Below are 6,723 nucleotides of genomic sequence, written 5' to 3'. Positions count from 1 at the left end.
ATGTCTATTTCTCAAGGTGCTAAGAAGGCATTAGCTATCGGTTGGTTTATTTGCCATATGGTTGGTTATTACAAATGACTTTGCCATATGGTTGGTTATTACAAATGAAGTGTTGTGGAGTGTGCCGCTGTTTAGCCAGACTTCACCAACAGTGAATGACAGACTTTATTTTCTCCTCGTGTAAAAACAGTTCGGAAGCAGTCTAGTCTAGAGCTGGTGTGGCAGACTCACAAAAACTAAACATTCAGGCCTCTTCCAGCTCTGGGCTCTACAATTCCTGGGGTCACACCTTTCTGTTGATGGTCCAGATAACTAATTTACTTGAGATTATGCTTCTCTTATTCTTTTTGAATTATAATGTCAGTTTTTCTGCCTGGTGATAGAAACAGATGGTTTTATTTCCTGCAGTGTCCTTATTTGGCAAAATAAAAAGTTGACAAACTTGTTGAAGCCCTTTACACATAAGCTCGTTTCCCACCCCTGAAAAGTTGAAAACTTTTATCTAAAACTGGTCCATGAACATCAAGCTTGGAAACTACTGGCTTCAGCATTAACACAGAAAGTGGAACAAAGAATTAGACCTACATTAATATAGCTTTCTTCTTATATCTAGATAGGATCATGCAAGCAGATTGAAATATTTTGCAAATGTTGTTTAAACAAGGTTTAATAACTGTCTTAGTCACCCTTTCGGAATATATGAAAAATAGTCCCATAATATGCTGGAGCATTTATGAGTGATTTTGGTATTATTAATAAATTAAAGCTATGAAAACATAACTATTATTAGTATCTACTGCCATGGAGCACTGTGATTAAAAGGCAAGATTAAGCTTCTCCCCTCAGCAGTGTACTTCGAAGATGTGCCTGTTGTTTCCCACTCTAACTCTGATGAGTCCTCTTTCCCCACACCTCTGGCCTGTACTCCAGCCCGTGTATGCAGATATAAATAAACCTTTAAAAAAAAAAAAAAAAAAGGAAGCTATTGTAACTGAGTTGAATCCCAACTTGCCACTTTGTGTCTATGTGAGCAAATGTTTTTCTGTTTCAGATCCCAGGGGTGATTACATTCTCCAGGGGATATTTCTGGTGGACCCAAGTGGGGGGTGTTTCTGGCACCAGTGGACTAACAATATGCTGATGATGCTACAATTCAGTGCATTCCCCAGCCTCAAATGTTAGTAGTGTCAGGGTTGAGACACTTTATAAAATGGCTGGGATGGTTTAAGTATACATTAATCTATGTAAAGTGCTTGAAACAGTAAGAACTACAACTGTTAAAGACTTTTTTATATTTGGGTACCATTTAAGTTACACAATCTATATTGAAGTTGTACCATTTTTATCACTAATTCATAGATAAGAATATCTGAGACTTAGTAGTTATATAAGTAACTTGCCCCAGTTGATTGATACCCCAATCAGCATGAAGCTCACATTTTATATGATAATAAAGCCCATTTTCAACATTACCCAAGCCCTAGATATATTCACCTAAACTAGAAACTGACTGAGGAAGTTTGACTTAAGTCTATCTCTCTCTTGAGCATCTATTAAATTGTCTCCTAGTAGTCTGGGTCCGGAAAATTCAGCCTGAATTCCTTTTCTGCCATACAAACCCTAATGAACTATGGCACGGGGTGGGAATGGCATATAAATATAGATTCATCACTTATAACAGAGGTTCCACTCTGGCTGAGCATTGTTAACAATGGGGAGGCTGTGCATTTGAGGGGGGTAGAGCACATATGGCAGCCTTTACACCTTCCTTTGAATTTTGCTGTGAACCTACAGCTGCACTAAAGAAACAGTCTTTAAGTGAAATGGTAACTACAGATAATCTCAGAACAACAGAATCATAGAAAATGTTGTGACTGAGTTTTGGGGGCGTTTGGGGAGAGGGGGTGTATGAAAATGGATAGGATATAGGGACATTTATGAAGTAAGAGAAGAATTATTTGAAAAGCTTGAATCTTTCAGAAAGAATCTCGCAAGCCAAAAGCACACTGCAGTAGTTGCTTTTATTTGTTCAGGGGCTCATAATGCAAGCATTAAGCCAAGTACGAGCTTTGATTCTGTGAGCCCAAATTCACATATTTAGGAGGATAAAAGCAGATTGAGATCCAAGTATGTGGGTGAGAACTAAAGGCTCATGGTTAATCACATTGTAGTTTCTAAGTGTCTACAGCCTAGAAGTCTGAAGTCACAGATCTTTTAGGTCCTTCTGGATGTTCCACAGGGTGTCTGCACTTTTCTTGAGTTGAGCAACCTCATCATCCTTCAGCTTCTGGTTGATAACACTGGTCAATCCACGGGCATTCAGGATACATGGAAGGCTCAGGAAGACTTCATTCTCGATGCCATACATCCCCTGCCACAACAAGGCAAGTGTTAAGATAGAAAAGTGAATCCAAAGTGAGAAAACCATAGGTCCCAGGTTTCAACAGAAAGATTGGCAGTAAATCTGATTTTCTATATAGGCCTGTGTGTCCCTAATAATTATTTTTTAGGGTTTTGTACATCAATTATAACAAAATATACTACGATAGAACTAGAAATTTATAAGGAAATGTTAAGTACTCTCGAAGTACATTTTTCTCTCTGTTTAGAAACTTTAACACTTTATGTCTTCAAATTAAACTGTAATTGTGGTTTTTAAATATACTACTTTTCCTGAAATCCCTAGTTTCTTAATATTCTTTAGTTAAGGAAGGAATTTCAGGTGGTGGTCGAACTAGACAGTCCAGAGGCTACTCAAAGGCAAGATTCTTGCAACAACTAAGAGTTGCTGGGAAATTAGTATAACTTCAAAAACACTTTATTTAACAAGTTATATTAGTATTTAAAGCTTTTAACTTCCAAAACTTTTGTATATACAGCAGAATGGAACCAATAAATCATTATAAATGTACTTCAAGATTTAGATGTCATCTTTATTTTTCAAAATTTTGCTGTAGTATTTTTTTAAAAATTTGACACCATATTTTATCCCTAAATATTTCCATAGTTATCTCTTTTACATGCTTCTTCTAGTCTACTGCATTTCCACTTCCTTTTTTTCCTCCCTATGATTGACTTGTTGGAATAAGTTACCTTAGACAATGTTGTAATGCAGTTTTAGTTGTATTAAAAAAATTGATTTCTATATAACTGTTCTAGATTTTGACTCAGACTAAATTTGCTGAGGTATTAAGTGCTAGTTATATAGCTTAATACTATATGTATCATTAAGCTATATAGTGGGTTTTTTTTAAGATTTGTTTATGCTTACAGAACCAGGGTACAAGCCAGAGGTGTGGGTGAGAGGATTCACTAGAGACAGAGTGGGGAGCAGAACAGGCAGACTGACTAAGTACACTGCTGTGTACTTAGGGGAGCAGTGGGTGGGGGTCAGGAGAGGTCTACCATGCCATGTGGGTTGGCTTCGCCAGGGGCTTGAACTCCTGCTGTAGTGGCTTCAGAGAGCTTCATAAAGCAGTGCTTTAGCCTGTTGTGCCACCAGGGAGAGCCCTAAGCTATATAGTTTAATGAACCAAACTAAATAGCTAAATTACATAGTTTAACATTGTATATATAAACTATATAGTTTAAGATACTTATTCAAGTGATGTTTTTGAGAATGAGTGGAATAAAATACAGTTAATAGTCTTGTCATACAAGGAAGAATTATTAAAATTTAGGTTATTAGATCCTTAGACTCATCCACAAGCTTTTGGGGTCACATGCTTTGTTGTCCTGGACTTCTATTAGAAAAGAAGAATTTCTGGGCCCTCCCTGGTGGCCCAGTGGGTTAAAGGGCAGCACTGTGAAGCTGGCTGCAGCTGCATCAGTGCAAGTTGGATTTCCAACCTGAAGTTGACCCACATGTTGCAGCAGTCCTCTCTTCTCTTGCTTTATGCACCCCTCAGCAGTTTATTTCAGTATTTTTGCTTGTTATGCTCCCCTCTGTGTCTCAGGTGAATCCTCTCACTACCTCTGCACCTCTGGCCTGTACCTCAGTTCTGTATGCATAAATAAGTAAATCTTAAAAAAAAAAGAATTTCTATAAAACTTCAAAAATGGGCCCTCCCTGGTGGCGCAGCGGGTTAAAGCACAGCACTGAGAAGCTAAAGCCACTTCCGCATGGGTTCGATCCTGCCTGCCCCGGAGGTGACCACATGGCGTGGCAGACCTCTCCTGACCAGCCTGCTGCTCCCCTCAGCAGTGCACTTCCTTGATCTGCCTGTTCTGCTCCCCACTCCGTCTATGGTAGGGCCTCTCACGGCCCCTGAGCCTCTGGCCTGTACCCCAAATAAACAAATAAATAAATAAATAAATCTTTAAAAAAAAAAAACTTCAAAAATGCACAAATAAGGCCTGAGACCTTATTTTGCCTATTTAGAATGAACATTTTTTTATAGAACCCAATACTAGTAATACTATAGATTATTTTATCATAGACATATTTTACCTTCACCATTGTTGACACTGGATGAATCCTAGACAGATTTTTGAACATGGATTCAATGAGATCAGCCACACTTAATCCAATAGCCCAGTTGGTGTATCCTTTCAGCTTAATGACCTCATAGGCACTAGGGTTAAAACAAACAAACATGAGAATCACTGAAACCAGACCGAGTTTAACTCCTGCTTGCTTATTAACTGCGATCTTGAATAAATTATTTAGCCTGTCTTGCCTTCTGTGAAACGAGGATAATGATGGCTTTTTTCCCCTAAGTTTGTTAAATAAGCTAATATATATGTAAAGTGCTCAACAATGTAAACATTCCGTGGTGGTGCTATATACATGTGCTGTAAGTTTAATTTTTTGTACACATGAATGCTTATAGTTACAGTGGTAAACGTGTTTGCTTTCCACCCAGTCTAAACATGAATATTTCCGACGATATTAATAAAGCCAGGAAACAAGTAAAAGTAAAAGGAGTTCACATTTAAAGGACCAACTGTATCTTGATTTTGAGGTCCCATTTACCACTGTCACCTAAAATACTAAGAACAAAGTGAACGATACCTTGCCTGGAAACTTTCTGAGCACAAACTGTACATTGCAAAATTCACAGAGGTTACAAAAACCAATGTAATCTGACCTCAGGATTGAAGCTAGCAGAGGGGGAGGGTGTGGGGGTGGGAGCACAGCTGGGAGGGACCCAGGGCATTGGACTGTGGTGGAGCTTTGGTGGCCAAGTCTGTGTGTCTTAACTAAGCTACTTAAGCTGGCAGCTGAAGTCATATGGATTACTCAGTCATGCCAGGTTTTTCCTGGTATATTTGGGAAGTATACACGTTATTATTTAACTTCCTTTGGGCTTTTATTTTTCCTATCAAAAACTTTTATGCATGGCCCTCCCTGGTGGCACAGCGGGTTAAAGCACCGCACTGAGAATCTAAAAGCCACTTCCTCATGAGTTCGATTCCCGCCTGCCCCGGAGGTGACCACATGGCGTGGCAGACCTCTCCTGACCCGCCCGCTGCTCCCCTCAGCAGTGTACTTCATCGATCTGCCTGTTCTGCTCCCCGCTCTGTCTCTGGAGAATCTTCTCACCCTCCACATCTCTGGCCTGTTCTATATGAATAAATAAATAAATATTTTTAAAAAAAAAAAAAAAACCTTTATGCAAACAGTGGCTAACATTTATTGAATGCTTACCAATGAAATGTGTGCACATATAGGTGTGTGATTTATTCCACTTTTACAATAATTCTATTACCATGTGTCTACAAAAAGGAAAACTGAGGTTCAACTTTAAAGGTGGATACTTCCTCTATAGTCAGTTAAGCGTGGGTGCTGTGATATTAAGTCAAGCCCATTGTGCTTTGCTGACACCTTATTTCATGAAAATTATGAATGTCCTAGAAATAGGACAACAATAACCAAAGAAAATGAAAATAGTAGTAACAAAAGAGATAGTTTAAAAAAAGAAAAAACAGAAAAAGGAAAGGATATTTTTTACTTGAGAGTTGGAAGGTAAATTCAACACAATGTCAGCAATGAACAAGGATTTATTTTAGGCAATGATGAGGCTAATAATATCTATGTTACTTTCCAGTTAAAGCTAAACTTAATTTTTCAATGGGAGACCCTTTGAAAGCCCTTCCGACTTGTTAGTTCCATGTGTTACTCCTGTTACCTCTGCAATTAAATTTCTCTAGAAAGAAAATATTTGCTTTCCCCAAGGGAACTGGCATAGCAAGTCTGACCAGTGCCAGCTAGTCTTTTCTATTTCTGCATACTTACTATATTCAGTTTACCGTGCAGACAGCCTTAAACACTGTTCATCATTTTATCCAAGGAAAGATGAAATAAGGTGTCCTATATCAAGCCCCTTTCCTTTTTACCTTTCAACCACCATCTTATGCACTTCCTTCCAATTTTCACTATCATTATCTGTTCCCATTTCTGGATTCAGTTCTTGGAGAGAAACACCTGCCACATTCACACCACTCCAAACTGCCACTGTAAAAAAAAAAAAAAAAAAAAAGCATGATATGTATTTGACACTTTTTAAAAATCCTTCTGATTTGTGAAATCACAAAGGTTTCTTCTTTGAGAGTATAGCAAACTTTTGATGTGAGGAATTTTTTTTTTTTTAAAGATTTATTTATTTATACATACAGAACTGGGGTACAGGCCAGAGGAGCAGGGGTGGTGAGAGGCTTCACCAGAGACAGAGTGGGGAGCAGAACAGGCAGATCAATGAAGTACACTGCTGAGGGGAGCAG

The 6,723-nt window shown here is 38.5% G+C and overlaps 1 protein-coding gene across 1 annotated transcript in view; it reads right to left on the bottom strand.

Annotated features, from left to right (window-relative positions):
* Positions 1 to 2,002: 2,002 nt before the first annotated feature.
* Positions 2,003 to 6,723, bottom strand: part of LDHB (lactate dehydrogenase B) — a 20,768-nt gene continuing 16,047 nt past the window's right edge. Inside the window, exons 6-8 of the mRNA XM_004693223.2 lie at positions 6,340 to 6,457; positions 4,451 to 4,574; positions 2,003 to 2,371 (exon numbers count right to left, since the gene is read on the bottom strand). Of these exons, the coding sequence (XP_004693280.1) occupies positions 2,204 to 2,371; positions 4,451 to 4,574; positions 6,340 to 6,457 (410 nt within the window). The 3' untranslated portion in view covers positions 2,003 to 2,203. The remainder of the gene's footprint in view (positions 2,372 to 4,450; positions 4,575 to 6,339; positions 6,458 to 6,723) is intronic.

Source organism: Condylura cristata, unplaced genomic scaffold, assembly GCF_000260355.1.
Source record: "Condylura cristata isolate star-nosed mole 26May11 unplaced genomic scaffold, ConCri1.0 scaffold00036, whole genome shotgun sequence".
Taxonomy (NCBI): Eukaryota; Metazoa; Chordata; class Mammalia; order Eulipotyphla; family Talpidae; genus Condylura; species Condylura cristata.
This window is presented reverse-complemented; position numbering and strand designations above follow the sequence as displayed.